Source organism: Typopeltis vanoorti, chromosome 4, assembly GCF_054136105.1.
Source record: "Typopeltis vanoorti isolate ZY-2024b chromosome 4, IOZ_Tvanoo_1.0, whole genome shotgun sequence".
NCBI lineage: Eukaryota > Metazoa > Arthropoda > Arachnida > Uropygi > Thelyphonidae > Typopeltis > Typopeltis vanoorti.
Window position 1 is genome coordinate 153,823,537 of NC_143552.1, and position 20,504 is coordinate 153,844,040.

At 38.1% G+C, this 20,504-nt stretch overlaps 1 protein-coding gene across 4 annotated transcripts in view; it reads left to right on the top strand.

Moving 5' to 3' along the window:
- The window catches only part of Nep2 (M13 family metallopeptidase neprilysin 2), a 355,508-nt gene that overhangs the window by 237,557 nt on the left and 97,447 nt on the right, over positions 1-20,504 (top strand). For all 4 annotated transcript variants that reach the window (XM_090391525.1, XM_090391528.1, XM_090391526.1 and 1 more), the window contains exons 12-15: positions 1,001-1,078; positions 1,189-1,292; positions 1,443-1,507; positions 14,703-14,754. In XM_090391525.1, coding sequence (XP_090247651.1) covers positions 1,001-1,078; positions 1,189-1,292; positions 1,443-1,507; positions 14,703-14,754 — 299 coding nt within the window. The remainder of the gene's footprint in view (positions 1-1,000; positions 1,079-1,188; positions 1,293-1,442; positions 1,508-14,702; positions 14,755-20,504) is intronic.

Genomic DNA, 20,504 nt, shown 5'->3' on the forward strand with positions numbered 1-20,504 from the left:
ATTGACGGTGTGTGGATTGCAGAGTTTAGCTGACAGGTGGAGGACAGGGGATATGATAGAAAAAACTTATAAGTTACTAAAAGAATTCTGTAAATTGACATGCATTTTTCAATACATGGGGAGTAAGGAGAAAATACTTGGAAGTTGTCTAAGTGTGTGGTTAGTGAGGGTGTGAGACTAGGCTCTTTACTTGGAGAGTGGTATGTGAGTGGAATGGTTTGCCAGAGGTGGTTGTGAGCACCCCAACAGTGAATAGGTTTAAGGAGATGTATGACAGGTATTGTGTTAATGGATAGTGTGGGTCTCCAATGATTAGTCTTTTGACTCCATTGAGTACCCGTATAAATAATAATAATAATAATAATTCTTTTACCTTGTATTATGAAAAATCACACTATCAGTTCAGTTATATTTAACTATAACAGAACTGGGTTCTGTAGAACTTGTCCCACTTCCAGGAACAGTCTCTCTGATTTAAGGTAGAAGAAAGCCAAGTATTGCTACATTACAAATCTCCATTTAAATCAGAGAGTGAAACTGAACTGATGGTATGATTTTACATAGATTTTAGTGCACTGACCTGTCTATCTATCAGCATTAACAAAAGGAATCTCCATGAAGAGTGCCATTGTCAGTCACCATGCAAGTGACTGTACTTGTTATCCTGGTCATTAGAGTTTGTGTCTTCACAAAACGTCAACTTGCATTTAATTAAGTATAGTTACTAAATTATTTATTTGTATTCCAGTGTCTACATAGTTTTCTGTTTCGGAAATTTCAACATGAAAAAAAAAAATGCAAATTGTTCACTATAAGAAAAAAAGTTCCATATATACAATGCTATAATAAAAGCAATTCACTATAGCAAATGGTACTCCACAACAAACTATTTCTTTGGATCTGACAAGTTATAGTAAAAGTTAACGGTACATAAACTGTGTACCATGTGTATATTTTATAATATATTTTAATTTATTTTTTGTTTGTTTTTGTTTTACAGGCTAGTGCTATTAATTGCTATATTGGTTATCCAGAAGAGCTCCTGGACAATGACAAAATTTTTTCTTTGTATGAAAATGTAAGTTCCAGGTCATTCTATTATATATATATATATATATTGATGCTATATTCTGTTGCAAGAATCCTTTTCGGATGCATAAGTGATTGTGATTATTTTCTTATTTGCAGCTGACAGTCACTAACAAAGGTTACTTCACTAACATCCAGAACATTCGAAAGTGGTCTACAGATTATGCTTTTAGTCAACTTCGGAAGCCAAATGAGAAAGGAGAGTAAGTATTAATAACAACATTCTATCTAAAAAGTGGTATGCTTATTTCTTCCTTTCTTTACTTCTGTGTTTACCACTCCACCATTAAAAGGAAAATATTTATGCTTTTTATTAGTATGAATTGTAATACTTTTAATACTTTTATTTATAGTTGGAAAAAACATGCCAGAGCTGCAGTTGTGAATGCTTACTACAATTCTTTAGAAAACAGTATAGGTGAGTTGTTCCACACTTATAAAAAAATTTCATATTTATCTGTAATTCTCTATATATATCTTTTTAATATTATTAACTCTAGTCAAAAGACTCATTAATGCAGAAGGCACATGCTTTATGAACAAAGTCCCTCAAACTTTGTTTTAAACTCATTTCATGTACTTGCATTCACCACCATGTCAGGCAATGCATTTTACTCACAAACCAGTCTCCATGATATTATTCAGCTTCCAGGTATATCCCCATGTTCTATTCCTTCCCCCATTCTATGAAAAAAATTTCCATGTTGAGCTGGAAATAACTCTTTACCAACTGAAATGTCTCAATCATATTCCCTCTCTTCCTCCTTTTCACAAGGCCTTCCAAATTGCATTTTCTCAATCTGTCTTTATATCCCATATCGCAAAGACCAGTTACCACCTTAGTCAGTCTTCTCTGGATCCTTTCCAAAGATAGCTGTCGCTCAAGAACTCAGGAAATTAATTTTCCTTATTCCAAAATGCTATCTCCTCATTCCAATTTATACTACCATAATTAAAATCATTTGTCCCTTGTTCACTAACCTAAGTAGCTTACACATTTCTTCATCACCTTCTTCTACCTTCCTATGGACTATAGCAATATCCAACTAAATATCTTTTCTTGTTTCCCCACAGCCTCAAAACCATCGCTATTATTTGTCTCTTTCCTTTTTGATGTCTATTTCATATGGACATAATTCCCCTACTATCATTAGTGGCATTCCTTCTCCCTTCTTGTCCTTTCTATCCTCACAAAAAACACTGTAACTTTCCATTTCTATTCCCATTCTGAATATCATTTTCATTCAACCATGTTTCACTTATTCTAATCTTTGGGTAAATAAATTCAATCAGTAAAACAATTTCATCTCCCTTATTTCTGATATTTGTTTTACCCAAGCCACTTGGTTCTGATTGCCACACCATACCTACTCTTGCCCATTCACCTTTATCATTGTTCACCCCATATATGGAAGAGGATGACATTCTGACAGGAATAGAGATGGAAAAGTATGATGTGTTTCGTGAGGATAGAAGGGGTAAAAAGGGAGGGGGGAGTGCTATTGATGATAGAGAAAGAGTTATGTCCGTACAAAGTAGAGATGCAAGATGGAAATAGTGCCAGGGTGGTTTTGAGGCAATATGGTGTGAGACAGAGGTGAATGGAATCAAATACTTGGTGGGATGTTGTTATAGACCAGGTAATGTGGATAGTGGTGATAGTGAAATGTATAGTCAAATTAGCCAAGCAAATAAGAAAAGGGTGATCATTATGGGTGATTTTAATTATGACAATATAGACTGGAATGATGAGATAGCAACTAGAAGTAAAGAAAATGAGTTTCTTGAGTTTTTGAGGGATAACTACCTCAGACAGTATGTAATAGAGGGCACACGAGGATTAAGGGTCTTGGATTTGGTCATCTCATCAGAGGATGTAATTATAAATGAGGTGTCAAATCATCCACCAATTGGTGAGTGATTACCTGGGTGGTTGCCAGCAGTGCAAGGACACCTGTAAAAAAAGGGTATATGTGGAACTACAAGGGGGGTGATTATGAAGAGCTCAGGAGACAGCTTGCAGGTGCAGCATGGAATGAGGAGTTAGCTGGAAAAGAGATCAATGCAGCTTGGGGGATTTTGAAAAACTATCTAGCAGATGCAATTTCTGAATGTATTCCAAGGGAGAGAAGGTTAAATAAGGTAGGTGTGAGATGGATGAATAAAGATATTAACATGCGATACAGAGAAAAATGCATTGTGGAGGCAGCATAAGAGAAGTGGAAATAACCAATTTCATGAGGTCTACAAAGACCAGGCAAGGAGGGTGACTTGGTTTGTGAGAGTAGTTAAAGAGCGGTATGAACAGCAGTTAGCTAATGAAGCCAAAAAGAATCCTAGGGAGTTCTTTCGATATATAGCTAGCAAAAGAAAGAATGAATATGGAAGGATGCAATTGATTGGAGAAAATAGTATAAAGACAGCTGTTGCAGAATGTGTGGTGGAGATACTTAATGAGCAGTTCATAAAGATCTTTCAATCTTATGAATGTGACTTCATGGGGAGATTGAGATCAGTTGATGATGGGGATGGGGAGGTGAGACTGACTGTAAGTGAACAAGAGGTGTTTGGGGAGTTGAGTAAACTAGATGTAAATAAGGCTGTGGGACTTGATAATATATCACCATGTATTCTGAAGGAAAGTGCCAGAGAGTTGACACCTGCCTTGACATTGTTTTAATACGAGTCTTGCACTTGGTCAAGTTCCTAAGGAGTGGAAGGAGGGCAAGATTGTGCCACTTCATAAAGGAGGTGATCGAACTCAAGCATGAAAGTATAGGCCTATCTGTGTGTCTGGTGTTGTGGTTAAGTTGTTGGAGAAGCTTGTGAGAACTAGGATCCAGAGTTGGGTAGACAACAATGGTATAATCTTTGATGGACAGCATGGATTTGCTAAAGGGAGGTCATGTTTTAGTAATCTACTTACTTATTACAATAAAGTGACTGCTTCCTTGGACAGAGGAGAAGGATACACAGTAATATACTTGGATTTTGCAACAGCTTTTGATAGAGTATCTCATGATAAATTGATAGTCAAACTAGAGCAGATGGGATTGGATATTAGATTAGTGCATTGGATTGGAGACTGGCTATCTAATAGGTATCAACAAGTTGTGTATGGGGGTGCGATATCCAGGAAAAGGAAAGTCACTAGTGGAGTGCCTCAGGGGTCTTTTTTTGGGCCATTACTATTTAACTTGTATATTAATGATATTGGCGTAGATTTGGATGGAGATATTCAGATGTTTGCAGATGATGCAAAGTTGGGACGAACCATAAAGAGTAGTGAAGATGTTGTGGCCTTTCAAGAAGACTTGAATAAATTGAGTGATTGGGCACGGAAATGGGAATGTGAGTTCAATGTTTCAAAATGTAAGGTTTTAAAATTTGGAAAACAAACATGGGATTCAGAATTTATGCTTGGTGAGAATATATTGTTGGAGGTAGAGGAAATAAGAAATCTGGGGTGATAGTGGATAAGGATCTAAAATTTAGGGGACACATTGCCAAAATTGTGAAGACAACACAAAGGCTTCTGGGAATGATGTGGAGGACACTGACATGTAGAAATAGGGAGATTCTTGTTCCGTTGTATAAGGCTTTGAGTAGGCCACACATGGACTATTGTGCCCAGATTTGGTCACCAGGTTTTCAGAAGGATGTAGAGATGTTGGAAAGGGTCCAAAGGTGACTGATTAAGGGAGATTCTGATCTCTGGAATGTTGAGTATGAGGAAAGATTGAGAAGAGAAGATGTAATTTGCAGAGTGTGGTGGACAGGAGAGAGAGAGGGGAGAAATGATAGAGACCTGCAATTTGGTAAGGGGGTTGTTATAAGATCAATGGTGGAGAAGTTCTACAGAGAATAGTGGGAGATCAGGGGAGAACCAGAGGTCATCCCTGGAAACTGTATAAAGAGGGTGTGAGTAGGGGAGTGAGAGGTAGGTTTTTTTTGTGCAGAGTTGTGAATGATTGGAATGCCTTGCCTGAGTGTGTGGTGTCTTGCAAGGAGTTTGAGTGTATTTAAGGCTTGGTATGATGAGATATGTGTGTGTGTGTGTGTGTGTGTGTGTGATAAAAGGACCTCCCAGATGAGTCTTTGACTCCATGAGGTCTTGGGGTAATAATAATAATAATAATAATAATAATAATAATATATCTCCTCAGTCTTGACTATCCCCACATTACCATCCATTCTATTTCTAATCTGATCATTCCCATATGCACATTCTTTACTACTTTCCACATCCATTCTCCTTATTGCAGGGTCCACCTGGGCTCCCTATTTCTCTGTTCTTGCATTTCTATTTCTACGATTTTTATTGCTAAGCACTTCTGTCTTTTCTGTTCCACAATTGTGGAACTTAACCACTCTTGTGAAATTTCTGTTTCACTTCACCTCTTACATCTGATTTCTTGCTTAGAATCTCACACTGCACTTCCATCTAGTAACAGTTTTCCAGCTCTTAATAACATGATACTGTATAAGAACATAAATGTGGAAGAACATAGGAGTTACTATAGCACAATATTATCTATTTACATGAGAGTGCCAGCTGATTAATTTTTGCACTGTTAAGCAACAATAATCCTTCTTCTCCCTTTCTTGGGGGGGGGGATGGGGATGGTGTCATTTCTATGCTGGAAAGTGGATTATAATGCAGTCGCCCTGCTCAGCCAGGAGTTGATTCCGTGAATTCCAGTCTTGGCGGAAAAGATCTAATGTGTTGTTTTGCCTATGGTGGTGATGCTCATGTAGGAGCCGACTTCTCACCTTTTGTTTGAAGGCTGCAATGAGTTGGTCAGTTGCCTCTCTCTGTGAAGTTGCTGTGCTGTCTGGTCTTGTATGTCTGAGGTAGAAGTTGTATATTACCGCTTTTGCGGGGATGAAGAGGTAATTGCAGAATAAATGGTTATTTGACTCTGCATGGACAAGATTGAAATATTCCTCTTCTGTATGAAGACTACCACAGGTGAGAGCTGCCGTTTCCCAAGACAAACTGATTAATTGGGTGTTGACTGGGCATTCCAAGTAGATATGCCAGACTGTTCCTAATTGATAGCAGAACAGGCAGTTATCTGAGACGTTTGAGTTAAATTTTCGTAATATAGTAGGAGTGGGTAATATATTGTGCCACATTCTCCACTGAATATCTGCGTCAGGTTTGATGACTCTTGTACGATATGGTAAATCCCATTGAAATACTGTTTGATCAGATGATGCAGGATTTTCCAATAAAGTGCTTTCGTTTGACTGTTGTGTTAGAGTGCTGTAGATCTTGTTGGTGTTGCTGGGTGTAAGTTTCTCCCATGAGTTATTGGTTTTTATCAGAAAGATAGGCAACAGATCTTCTGAGTTGGGAGGGCTAAGCCCCACTTCTGTTATGCTATCAGGCATAGCGGCTTGAAAAGCGGCCTTTACAGTGTCTATCTGCTCAGACTCATTCCCATATTCCAGGTTTTCAAGCGATTTTGGAAAGCGCCAGGTGAGGCCTGGAGAAAGAATGTCACCCAAGATCCTCATGCTTCGCCAGCTCCATGGAGGAAAGAAAAACTCTTTCTGAGTGATTGGGCTTCTTACCATTGTGTTGTGGAAGATGGGGTCAATGAGGATTTCAGGTAGGGATGCTGTCTTCACTGTGTGCTGGAGGTTTAGCTTCTTCCATCGCCAAAGGGCATCTTTGTAGAAAGTTTGTTAAATTTACTGGCACTTGAGCTGTTGTCATTCTTAAGGTTGTGGAGAGAGAGAGACCTCTAGTGGCAGAAGTGAAAATATATTCAGTGGTGCATTTGTGCATCCTGTTGTAGGGCATTAAGGAGAAATTGAGTGCGGAACGTTGTTATCCTGTTGTCAATGGAGGCCAAATTTTGTCCTCCATCTTTGAGAGAAGTACATAGCTTGGAATAGGAAAGCCAGTTTGTTTTGTTCCATATGAATCGATAGATGGTTGACTTTATTTGTTTGATGAATTGCACTGGTGCCATAAGAATCTTTAGTGTATGCCAAAGGACACTGGTGGCTATTTGGTTAATGATTATTGTTCTCCCTCTTGTGGAAGCAGAGGCTCGTATTGCTGCCCACTTTCCTAGTACTTGAAACGTTTGTTTAGTGTTTCCCAGTTCTTATCCACATAAGAGGGCGTGTTTCCTAGGTAAATCCCCAGGTATTTGTTTCCCCTCTGCGGACCAGGTACCAGACATTGGGGAATCGGTTCGGTTTTTCCATTTGCCACACCACAGTCCTGTGGCTTTATGTGTGTTCAGTTTTGCTCCTAAGGCTGCCTGATATTGTTGGTATGCCATTTGTATGTTATGGAAGGCCTCTTCTTTGCGGGCTATGATTGTAACATCATCAACATATGCTGTCAGGGTTAACACAGATAGATATGTTTTTATTTTTTTTATTTTTTTATTCAACTTGTTAAAATATACATTAGATGATAGGTAACAAGGACTATTTACATATTATAAGTATATAAGTGGGGTGCTTAAGGGTCAAAGCTGTATAACTGAGAGGAGACCTTCACATAGCCTTTAAAGGAATGCAGAGAACCGACCTGGGCTTCTGACCTAATGTCCAATCCTCACCTTCTCGTGGTGCACCCTGTTGGGTATCTATTTGGATACTGAACGAACGAGGATGGGCTTGCAATTTGGAATTTAGCCGACCAAATTGTATTCTTATTGGTTAAACCAAAATAAAAAATGATGGTACAACATGACAAAATTTCATGCCGGCTGGGGCATCGCCCGGTTAAACAAGGCCCCCGTTGTTTTTGCCAGGGAACCAGGGCGAACAGCGAAAAGTCAGCTACTGGAACAAATCTGAAAAAACACCCCAACTCAACATCACCAGAGTTAAAGATCGGTACTATCAACGTAAGAAGCCTGAATGGCAAAGAATGGATCTAGCTCAAGAATTAGATAAGTACCAGATCGACATAATAAGGGTGACTGAAACAAAAAAGACAAAAACTGGTGAGATCTTTCTGAGCAATAAATACAAAATGTTATATTCAGGCAATGACAATCAAGGAAAAGAAGGAGTAGCCATAGTATTCAACACAAAATATGAGGCTAATCTTCTTGAATGGCAGTCAGTTTCAAGTAGAGTAATGTGGGCAAATATGAGAATGGGGAACTGGACAATGAGACTTATTTGTGCCTATGGTCCCACAGAAGGTTCTACTAAGGTAGAAGTGGAGGAATTTTTTGACACTCTAGAAAAAGCAACTGACACAATGAAAAAGGAAAAGTTGGTCCTTGTTGGGGATCTAAATAGCAGAGTAGGAAATGATTGCGAGACATACAAAAATATTTTGGGAAAATTTGGAGAAAAGAGCAAAGCTAATAATAATGGCAAATATCTGTTGGATTTCTGCTCAGGACATGGACTGGTTATTACTAACACCATGTTCCAACATAAAAATGTGCACAAATTCACATGGAGAGAAGAGGCAAGGAATAAGAAAAGTCTCATTGACTATATTATTATTGATAGTAATGTTTTCTCCCTGGTGCAGGACACCAGAATGTACAGAGGATTTGAAATTGGAAGTGATCACTATTTAGTCTTGAGCAGGGTAAAATTGAATTTCATATTGAAAAGAATAACATGTAAGAAAGTTTTAAAGTGAATAAAAGTTGAGCAGCTCTCAGATATGAACTGTAGACTAAAATACACAAAGATTATTGAAGAAAAAATGAAAGAGTTTGAGAACAGGAATCAAACCTTGGAGATTCAATGGCAAACTCTGAAGAAAACATTGATTGATTTTGCCAGAGAGTCATGTGGTGAGGTTGTGTGCAAGGATAAAAAAATTAGAACTCCCTGGTGGACACAGGAAGTTAAAGAGGCAGTGAAGGAAAAGAAGAAAGCATATGAAAAGTTCCTGTCAAATAAGTCATCTTGTGCTCTTAGAGAATATAGAGACAAATGCAAGAATGCTAAACAGTGTGTAAAACTAGCTAAACAAAAGTCATGGGAGGACTTTGGCAAGAATATAGAAAATAAATATCAAGAAGGTGGCAAAATATTCTGGAGGTTGTTGAAGAAGCTTAGGAATGGAGGAAAGAGTGCTGTAAAAGGAGTTAGATAAAGGTGACATGAAGACGGTAGAAAAGATATCCTTGAAGTATGGAGTAATTACTTTGAAAAACTGCTAAATGAAACAAGCAGTGATGACAGCAAAGTGGTAAAAAAACACTGACCAGGAATGTAGTCAGGAATACATATCCATACATAGCCTTTGAAGTAGAAAAAGCCATCAAAGGCTTGAAATGTGGAAAAGCAGCAGGAGTAGATGATATTCGACCAGAAATGCTGAAGTATGGTGGTATAAGAGTCTTACAGTGGCTGCACTGCATGATTCAGAAAGCCTGGACAGAGGGACGAATTCCCGATGACTGGAGTAGAGCTCTCATAGTACCCATATATAAAAAGGAAAATAAAACTGCATGTGAGAATTACAGAGGTATTTCCCTACTGAGTGTTCCTGGCAAGATCTATGCAAGTATACTTGAGAAACGGTTGAGAAGAATTGTGGAAGAAAAGCTTGGTGAAGAACAAGCAGGATTCAGGCCAAATAGAGGCTGTCAGGATCAGATATTCACTTTATGACAAATAGTCGAGAAAGCATGGGAATATAACAAAGATCTGTATTTAAGTTTTGTCGATTTGGAAAAGGCATAGGACAAGGCGCCAAAAGAGAAGCTATTCAATACGCTGCAGTTATATGGTGTCAATGGGGCATTATATTAAGTAATACTTAGTCTTTATTTAAGTTGTAAGTCAGCAGTTAGAATTGAAGGAAGTACAGATAGATTGGTTAATGTTAAAGCTGTACATTATCCCCTCTGTTATTCATTATCTATATGGATCACATTATCCATTTCCTTCACCATGAAGGAAAGTGGTATTAAACATGATATCAAAATTAGAGATGTTAATGTCAGCTCTTCGCTTTATGCGGATGATGTTATACTTCTAAATAAATCCATTACAAGTCTGCAAGATTCTGTGACTAAATTGAATAGCTGTTGTAATAGATATGGTATGAAGGTCAGCAATAAAAAAGACAAAGACTATGAAAATAGGCAGAATCATTAAAAATGTCAACTGTGTTGTGAATGGAGAACCTGTGGAACAAGTAAAACATTTCAGCTACTTAGGCACAATTTGTACTGAAGATGGTAAATTAAATATAGAAATAGACAACAGAATCTGCAAAGCTGGTATGGTGGGAAGTCAACTGAATAAATTCATATGGAATAAGAGAGAAATTAGCCAGAACACTAAATTAGCTATATACAAGACAGTGTTCAAACCAGTTTTGACTTATGGCTCTGAGAGCTGAGTCAGAAGTAAAACACTTGACCAAAGACCGCAGATATGAGAGTCCTGAGAAAAATTATAGGCGTGAACAAATGGCATCAATGGCAATATCATATTATAAACGAGGATATTAGGAAAGAACTTGACATTGTCAGCATCCAGGAATGGGTTAGCAGAGCTAATCTCAAGTGATATGGTCACTTAAACAGAATGGGTGAAGAAAGATTAGCAAAACAAGTGTTCTTTTGCCAGGTTGGCAGGAAAACGACCCAGAGGAAGACCAAGATATAGGTGGATTGATATGGTACAAAGTGCCTTAGACGATAGAAATATAAGATCTGATAATGTTGGAGTCTTGACAAGTAACAGACTGATTTGGAGGAAAATTGTAGATAGGAAGTTAGTAATGATGTAATTTTTTTCGTGTAGTACTATCATATCCTGTACACCCCTTGAGGGTACGTGGCAGGAATTTGATGATGATGATGATGATGAAGTATATAAATATATATATATATTACAGAGAAAGAAACATTTTCCTTTTGGGTATACAATAGAGAATGCAATAAATGAATTCCAAATTTACAGTTCAGTTTCAGTATGAGTTATCTTTCAAATGAAGTGTATTGTCGTCATCAATCCAGAAGAGGGTACCAGTTGGATTCCACTCCTCTATGAATTTCGTGACAGTTCTTGTTTATTTGAAGTATTCAAGTTCCAATGAAAGCCTGCTTTTTAGTTTCTGGCAGAGGATATACAAGGGTTTGTGCAGTTTCAGTGATGGATGGGTGCTGGTTATTTCTTGTCTGTTTTAGGTAGAAGCTGTAGATGACGGCCTTAGCACAGATGAAGAGGAAATTACATGTTCTGTGTCTTTTTTCTTCGGTGTGGACTAAATTCCAGTAGTCTTCTTGGCTGTGTGCATAGTTACCGGTGTTGGAGGCAGTATTCAGGACGTAGGTGATCATCGCTTTGTTTGCGGGACAGGTCAGATATGTGTGTTCCAAGGTACCTGAAACGTCACAGAATAGACACAGATCTGTTTCTCTTATCTGAAATTTGTAGCACTTAGAAGGAGTTGGCAGGATGTTATGCCATAGTCTCCACTGTATGTCGGAATCTGGTTTGGCACATTTTGATTTATATGGCAGATCCCACTGAAAACTGAGTGGCATATGCAGCCTTGTAGATGAGAGGGTTAAGGATGAATATAAGCAGGGCGAGGATTGAGACACTGACATGAGGAAGTGGTATATTTTCTTGTAGTTGGAGGGAAGAATTGGAAGTGAGGCTTCAGATTGTACAAGATGAAATATTGACCCCAAGCAATTTCTAGAAGGAATACGGATTTCCTGAGGTGTAGCAATATCTAGATAGGCTTTTATAATGGAGGCTTGCAGCTGTTGACATTGCTTTTCAGTTTTTGGGTTCTTCATTGGTAGGCTTGTGAATGCTTTCCACTTAAGGGTCTGGTTAGGAGGTCCCTATGACTCTTGTTCCTGCCCAGTTCCATGTAAGGAAAAGAAAAGGCTGGCCAGTTGTGGGACTTGTTATGTTTCTGTTCGAAAATAGTGGTTCTGTAAGTACTGCTGACTCTGTTGATCCTGTAAGTGTGTGATGATGTCCTGTGTTTTTTCACCGCTGTAGAGCATCTTTGTAAAAATGAGGTAGTTTAGGAGGAGATGGTGCAGGACTGGCCATTCGGAGGATTGTGGAAAGTGTAAGTCCTCTGGTGGATGATTTTGTGATGTAATTGAAGGTGGTTACATAAGTGTGATTGCATTGAAGTGTCTTTAGGAGGATTATCCAGAAGGATCTAATCTTGTTTTCAAGGGAAATCAGGCCTTGACCTCCCTTGCTGAGTGGCTTGCAGAGTTGAGGGTATGTTGTCCAGTATTTTGTTCCAGAGGAAACGTTTGATCTCCTTTTGAATGTGGTAGAGAAATTGTTCAGGTGGTGTGAGTACTTTGAGGGTATGCCATAAGACACTCGCAGCCATCTGGTTAACCATTAGTACTCTTAATGTAGTAGTACTCTTAATTTAGTAAAGAAGTGTCATCTCTGTTGGGAGGATCCGTGTTTTCATGCAGTGAGACTTCGTTATCAGAGCTTTGGATCTCATTACTTGGCAGGCACTCAAGAGCGACATGAGTGCTGCCTTTTCCAGTTTGGGATTTTCTTTCCTCTGAAGTTCGTGATGGGGAGAGAATTTTTGGTTTACTTTTTCCTATGCTTTCAGTTTCTTCATGTACGATGTTATTCTGTTCAACTATTCTGAGCTGGGATGTTTGTTGATGAACTGTTGGTAATATAGGGACATTGTTTCCTAATGTGACCATTTTCATGACAGAAGAAGCACTGTGATGAGGAAGATAAGTAGAAAGTGTAGGTTATTCCATTTATGTCCGTGTTGATTAATTTTGGGAGGTCGTGTAGTGCGTCGTTGTTTGGAAAGTGCATTAATGCCTGTCTTCGATAGCTTTTGACATGGGCAAATTCGGGTTTCTTCATGGCTGCTGACAATGTGCGTATTTTTCCTGTGACAGAACCGTATCTTGATAACATGGATCTAATGAGTTGATGAGGAATTTCAGGGGAACATTTGATACTGTTACTTTTGTTGGGGCCAGTGCTATGAAGTGATGGGGCTGCTTTGAAGTGATAATCGCCAATATTGACGCCTTTTTGCAGTACCATTTGTGCCCATGAGATATGGCTAAAATATACCTGCACAGTTCCAGCTATGCGGGAAGCATCAGTAATATTTGTTGCGGGCACAATTTTGACGATCGCCGTCAGATAATCATCTAATGGGATGTTTTCTTTGGTGGTGAAAATAACAATCCCATTTTCTCGGGAGATGACGTTGGTAACAGTGTTAGTTATTTTTGCGTTAATCGGTTTACTGCTGGCTGATGTGGCATTCGTGTGTGAGATCAGTGCTTTGGGAGACGATAGGATATTTCCATTAGATACAACATTAGCGTAAGAGTTTGAATTGACTGACCTATTTTCCATGTACATAGCTCCGGTGAACTTTGCTCTTCCTTCCGGGTCTGAAGTCGTAGGGGGTCTTTGAATTGCTAAATCCTTGGTAGTACATGAATGTGCAGTTACCATGGTGGGTAATCCTTCGCCGGCTATAGCCTCCGGTGAGGGGTGCAGGTGTTGGAGAAGGAATTATGGCGTCGAAATTGAAGATATATACGAACTCGTACACCAGGAGAAGAACACTGTCATAAATCACTTATCAATACACTTACACGTACATGACTAGTATGAGTAGATAGCTCTCAGCTTGGAGAATATACCTATATAAAAAATTAAGTCCTTTCTTGCGGATAAACGTATAAAAGGTGGGGGAAGGCAGGAGTGGTATGAATGCATGTGCAACACCTTGGCGACCTAATAGGCAGATAAACATTATTGAATGCCTAAAGTTTTAAACTAAACAAATAGAACTAAATTATTATTATTATTATTATTATTATTACATGACACACCTCCATGCTTCTAAGTTCAGGCGGTGTATGTACTGATTTGATTGATGAGATGCTTGAAATCTTGTGGAAATCATGTTAAGTTAAAAAAAGTGATTTAAATGTATCTTAACATTTTATTAGAATCTTGTAATTTAACATGACAATTGTTATATTAGATTTAGGATCCTGGATTACCTATGGTTTTTTTTATAATTAACTCTTAGGGAGAAAGGTTAAGTAGGTAGAATATGTGTCTTCCATATGTTTTGGATTTTTAGATTATCATTATTGTTAAGATTAGGGCGATTGATAGGAATCTCACAGGCCTCCTTAAATTTGCATTCATTTGCAATTATTTTAATCATACATTTGAGTGGAATGCATGATGAGTGAAAGTGACTGGTGTACTGACACTGGAGGAATTTAGGATATGGTTATGAAATACATAGTGCTAAAGTTGATCCCCCATGAAGAGTCCTGTGAAGCATTAAGGTCCAATAATAATAATAATATGAACATTAGCAGCAGCTAATTACATGATAAAAATAACTATTTCATGCTTCAGATATGTCCTTATAACACTTCAACATTTAAATTTTTATGCAGTCATGCTGTTATTAAACAATTTATGTTTATTCAATAATTATAAATTCTCAGAACTAATTAGGCATCTATAATTATTATGTATTTAATTGTTAATCATAATTATTTGCTTAATTCAGTTACACAATATTTGTTAATATACTTAATTTACTCATTACTCTGATCTATAATTACTGGAAATTATTTTTTTTGCAGAATTTCCTGCTGGTATTTTACAAGGAGCTTTTTTTGGCAAGGACAGACCAAAGTAATTTTTGTATATAATGTTAAAGTTTAGATGTGTTTAAGTGCTACTAAATATTGAAAAATATATTTTTCATGAGTGAATACTGTACAATGAAGTGCAATGCTGAGACATGCTTTTAATATATAAATGTTTATATATATATATATATATATTAATATATATTAATATATATATGGGGATGTGAGTTCAATGTTGCAAAATGTAAGGTTTTAAAATTTGGAAAACAAAGATGGGATGCAGAATTTATGCTTGGTGAGAATATATTGTTGGAAGTAGAGGAAATAAGAGATCTGGGAGTGATAGTGGATAAGGATCTAAAATTTAGGGGACACATCGCCAAAATTGTGAAGACAACACAAATACTTCTGGGAATGATGAGGAGGACACTGACGTGTAGAAGTAGGGAGATTGTTGTTCCATTGTATAAGGCTTTGATTAGGCCACACATGGACTATTGTGCCCAGATTTGGTCACCTGGTTTTCAGAAGGATGAAGAGATGTTGGAAAGGGTCCAAAGGCGACTGACTAAGGTAGTTTCTGACCTCTGGAATGTCGAGTATGAGGAAAGATTGAAAAGATGCAATTTGCAGAGTCTAGTGGAGAGAAGGAAGAGGAGAGATATGATAGAGACCTATAAGTTGGTAAGGGGTTGTTATAGCATCAATGGTGGAGAAGTTCTACAGAGAATAGTGGGAGATCAGGGGAGAACTAGAGGTCATCCCTGGAAACTGTATAAAGAGGGTGTGAGTAGGGGAGTGAGAGGCAGGTTTTTTTCGTGCAGAGTTGTGAATGATTGGAATGCCTTGCCTGAGAGTGTGGTGTCTGCAAGGAGTTTGAATGTGTTTAAGACCCGGTATGATGAGATGTGTGTGAGATAAAAGGACCTCCTAGATGGTAAAATTACATGCCATTTGGGGCATTGGCTAGTTAAAAAGGCCCCAGTTTCTTCAAGGAACTGGGACAAACAAAAAATTTCTTCAAGGAACTGGGACAGACAAACAATGAAAAATCAGAAGTCAGAACAAATTCCAACTCAACATCTAGAGAAATAAAAGAAGAACAAACCCAACATCCGAAGAATTGAAGGTGGGAACTATCAACATAAAGAAGTATTAACGGAAAGGAAACTGAACTTGCTTAAGAACTGGAAAGTATCATGTGAACATAATTACTGAGACAAAGAAGTCAAAGAAAATAGGTAAAGTCCTACTACATAATAAGTATAGGTTGTTATATTCAAGCAACAATGCTAAGGAAGGGCCGCGATAGCACTCAGCACCAAACATGAAGATAAACTTCTTGATTGGAAGGCAATTTCAATTATTTGTGCATATGGTTCCACATAAGGTTCTCCTAAGGAAGAGTGGAGGAATTTTTTGAATCATTAGAGCAGGCAGCTGACAAAAAAAAATAGAAAATGTGTGTTCCCTGTTGGAGACCTAAACAGCAGAGTAGGATCTGAATCCTACCAGGCATATAGAAATGTTTTGTAAAATTTGGAGAAAAGGACAAGGTTAATATTAATGGTAAATATCTGCTAGATTTTGTTCAGGATAAGGTCATTGCTAACACCATTTTCCAACATAAAGATGTGCACAAGTTCACATGGAAAGAAGACAGAAAATGAAAAAAGCCTCATTGATTATGTTACTGTTGATAGTGATATCGTCACTGATTCAGGATACAAGAGTATACATAGTATTTTAAATTAGAAGTGATCATCATTTATTTTTAAGAGAATAAAAATTAATATCACATTGAAAAGAATATGTCAGAAAGTTTTAAAAAGAATTAAAGTTCAGTAGCTTTTACAGGTAAACTGTAGACAACCATAGAGATGATCGTGGATGTACCAGTCTGCCCAAAGTAGGCTAAACTGACACTTTACACACGCTAAGATGTGCAAGAGAATGAAGTTGATCTTTAGGAGAATGGCTGAATGATTGGTTTGAAATGGCATGAAAATTATATTTGTAGAGAACTTGGCTATCTTTTCCAACATATTCTGAATATAAGGTTGCAGGAGAGTGGAGGAATTTGATATTTTATCTGTTTTATAAGGATTGAAGCCATTTGCTGAAAAAGTGTTGGAAATGTACCTGAGCTCACTTTCAATAGGGCTGTGTCATTTGAACAAATAGTCCTGGCTCTGCTTTGAGGATGCCATATTATTGGTAACGATGGTGGTGGTGGTGTGATTACTTATTATTATTATTATTATTATTATTATTATTATTATTCAGGCCTCCAAGGAGTCAAAAGACTCATCGAGGGGAGGTCCCCCCCCTGAGAAACACAAAGTTTATCATACCACTCTTTAAACTCACTGACCATTCTCGCTTCCACTACTCCATCAGGCAATGCATTCCACGGCTCAACCACCCTCCACACAAAGAAACCACTCCTCACCCTCTTGCTCACAGTTTCCTTTCGTAACTTCCAGGGATGGCCTCTTGTCATCACTCCTTCCTGCTGTTCAACCAAGCGAAAGAACTCCCCAGTGTCAACCCTGTAACCACCTCTCAACAGTTTAAAAGTCTCAATCATATCACCTCTCCTTCTTCTATCCACCAAACTCTGCAGTCCACATTCTCTCAGCCGATCCTCATAACTATCCTTGTACAGTCCTGAAACCATCTTTGTCATCCGTCTTTGTATCCTTTCCACAGTTAATTTAACCCCTTCAAATCCTGGTGACCAAATCTGAGAACAATAGTCCAAGTGTGGTCTGATCAGAGACTTATACAACGGAATGATAACCCTCTTATCTCTGCAGGTCAGTGTCCTTCTCATAATAGCAGCAATCCTCTGTGTTACCTTCACCACCTTTGCAATATATCCCCTAAACTTCAGGTTTCTATCAACCATCAACCCCAGATCTCTTGTCTCCCCTACTTCCTCCAGTATAACTCCTCCCCTAGAGTATGCAGCATCCCATCGATGTTTCCCAAACCTCAAGACCTTACATTTTGCTGCATTAAACTGAAATCCCCATTCATTTGCCCATCTATCTAGCTTATTCAAATCCTCTTGCAGGGCTACCACATCTGCACTATTACTAATAATCCTTCCCAGCTTTGCATCATCCGCAAACAACTGAATATCTCCCTGCAATCCACTGGCTATGTCACTGATATAAAGGTTAAACAATATAGGTCCTAGTACTGAGCCCTGTGGGACCCCACTTGTAACCCTCTGCCTCCTGGAAACTGCTCCACCATACACAACTCTCTGATACCTATCAGACAGCCAATCCTAAATCCAGTTGACCAATCTGACATCCAGACCCATGTGCTGCAACTTAAATATCAGCTTATCATGTGGCACCCTGTCAAATGCCTTTGCCAAGTCTAAGAAAATTGCAGTATATGCCTTTCCCTCATCTAATGTTCTTGAAACTTTATTATAAAAGGCTAGCATATTGCTAAAACAAGAGCGTCCTTTCACAAATCCATGTTGATTCTCACAGATAACATTACCCTCATCTGCCCAATGCTGTATACGGTCCCTCACTACTTTCTCCAAGATCTTAACAACTACTGATGACACACAGACTGGCCTATAATTAGACACTTCCAGTCTGTTACCACCCTTATGCAATGGCACTATCTTACCTTCCTTCCATTCCCTGGGCACCTTTGCCAAAGCCAGACTTTCATTGAAAAGCCACGTTAAAGGCACTGTCAATTCCCTAGCACATTCTCTCAAAACTCGTGGTGAAATACCATCCAGTCCCTGAGGTTTACTGACATCCAGCGTACTCAGTATCTGAAACACACTCTCCTCCTGTACCTCCAGACCTCGAACCAGTCCTATCCCTCTAGCATTAAAACTGACTCCTCTAGGATTATTATTATTATTATTATAATTCAGGCTTCCATGGAGTCACAAGACTCATCGTGGGTACCCATCCTTACATTGATCATATTTTTTTGGAACAAATAAAGGCCAAATCAGAAATTGTTTCAAAAAAAAAAAAAAAAAAAAAAGCAGGTTGCATTTATTTGTTTCACTAAAACTAAAAAGCTTTATAACATTTATTATAAAATATAAGCATATACATAGAATTTTAAACATTCATATTATTACTTAAAAAAATTAATTTTGATACTTTTCACAAGAATGAACTTTTTTTAATAAATCAGGTTTGTGTTTTAAAAATTCATAAAACTATACAATTCATGTCAAAGTTGCATTTGGTATAAATGCATGCTTTCAATGTTTCGATTTTTAATTGTTTTTTTCCACTGGTCCACACTGGTTCACTAATGAAAATACTTGTTCAGTGGGGGCATTAGATCGAGGGAGACATAAGCAAAATTCAACGAGTTTTAAAAGATGCATATTTACCTGTGAAATATTTAAAATTTTCAACCCATCTACATTGGGTTGAAATTTTGAAAGGACTCATCATTTTGTCACCATTCCTTGATCTTTTCACTGGTGACATAACTGTACATGTACACACACACATCAATGACACAGCCATATATGCCACATCGCTAGCGAGTGCCGGTGAAATGACATGTTTGTGTTTCTATGGGGCATGTGCTGCATGCCAATATTCAATTTGCTATTTCAATTCACAAAATAAAGCATAAAATGGCCATTTCAGAAAAAAAAATAAATCTAAAAAACAGCAGTGACATAAAGGACTGTCCTCTTAAATACAGGACATATGGTCACCGTACCCATCCTAGAAAACACAAAGTCTGTTATACCACTCCTTAACTCAATGACTATTCACATTCTCACCACCTATCAGGCAATGCATTCCACAGATCAATCACCCTCCATGTAAAGAAACCACTCCTTACCCTCTTGCTGATGACCTCCTTTCATAACTTCCAGGAATGGCCACTTGTCTCCTGATATCATCTTTGTTATCTGCTTCTGCATTCTTTCCATGGTTAATTTATCCCCTGCAAATCCTGGGGACCAAATTTGAATGCAATAGTCCAGGTGTGGTCTAATCAGGGCTTTATACAATGGAATGACAACTCTTTTATCTTTGTAGGTCAGCATCCTTTTCAGTATTGCAGCAATCCTCCTGGTTACTTTCAGCACCTTTGCAAATTGTTCCCTGAATTTCAGGTTTCTATCAGTCGTCACCTCCCCCCACTTCTGGCAATCCATTCCACTCACCCACCACTCACCAAGTAAAGAATCTAGTCTGCACCCCCCCCCCCCCCACTAACTACACTCTTCTTAGATAACTTCCAAGTGTGTGACCCCTGGTTCTCTTCCTACTCCCATGTATTGAAACATTTCTTCTGTGTCAATCTTATAGAATTCCTTTAGTAACTTATAAGTTACTACATATTCACTCTCCTAAACCTGTCAACTAAACTATGCAATCCACTCACCCTCAATCTATTCTCATAGGGAACATTCCACAGACTTGTCACCAGCTTGGTCACTCATCTCTGAATCCTTTCCACAACCTCCTGATTCCCCAAGAAACACAAAGAAACGCAGATGACCAAATCTGTGCACAATAGTCAACATATGGCCAAATCATAGCCTTATAAAGAGTGATAATTACCTCCCTATCTTTGCTTGTCAATGTGTTCTTCAGCATCCAAGTAATACTCTGAGCTATTCTGCCAACTCTTGCAATATGTCCTTTGAATTTCAAATCTCTATCCACCATCATTCTCAGATCCCTAGCCTCATCAATTTCTTTCAACTATTACCATCGATATGATATGAAGCATGTAATTGTTTCATCCCAAAGTGTAATATATCTG